Source organism: Penaeus monodon, chromosome 21 (genome assembly GCF_015228065.2).
Source record: "Penaeus monodon isolate SGIC_2016 chromosome 21, NSTDA_Pmon_1, whole genome shotgun sequence".
In the NCBI taxonomy this organism is placed as follows: Eukaryota; Metazoa; Arthropoda; class Malacostraca; order Decapoda; family Penaeidae; genus Penaeus; species Penaeus monodon.
In genome coordinates, this window is record NC_051406.1 from 36914221 (window position 1) to 36914726 (window position 506).

The window sequence follows — 506 nt, forward strand, 5'->3', positions numbered from 1 at the left end:
CATTAGCCCACAGTCACTCACTCTCACGCTCAATCACGTGTTCACTTATGTTTAGACTGCTTATTCTTCATAGTAAAGGATATAAGTATAAGTGCCAATTTGAAATTTAGTTTAGTGTTTACTTGATTTCCTTTTTTAATCATTTTCATTCAGATGCATTTCTGTTTGATTCTTACAGTGATGTCGGAGTTGCTATTTGAGTGCTATGGTGTGCCAAGCATATCTTACTGTGTCGATGGAATGCTAAGTTACCACAGGAACAACCTAAACAGGCCAGATGGGTTACTTGTCAACATTGGCAATTACACAACACATGTAACCCCAGTTTTGGATGGCTTTGCTGATGCCATGAACACCAGAAGGATACGAATGGGGGGGCTTCACCTCACCAAATTTCTGTGGCGTTGGCTACAGCTTAGATTCCCACAACACCTGAATGCTGTTACTCTCTCCAGGGCTGAGGTAAAAACTGATGAATGATTTGCTAAGTTTGTGTTTCCTCTGAG

General features: G+C 40.9%; 1 protein-coding gene across 1 annotated transcript in view; it reads left to right on the forward strand.

Annotated features, from left to right (window-relative positions):
• Nucleotides 1–178: 178 nt before the first annotated feature.
• LOC119586661 (actin-related protein 5-like) overlaps nt 179–506 on the forward strand; it is a gene marked incomplete at its 5' end in the record, with an annotated part of 1960 nt that continues 1632 nt past the window's right edge. Inside the window, 1 exon segment of the mRNA XM_037935400.1 lies at nt 179–462. Coding sequence (XP_037791328.1) covers nt 179–462 — 284 coding nt within the window.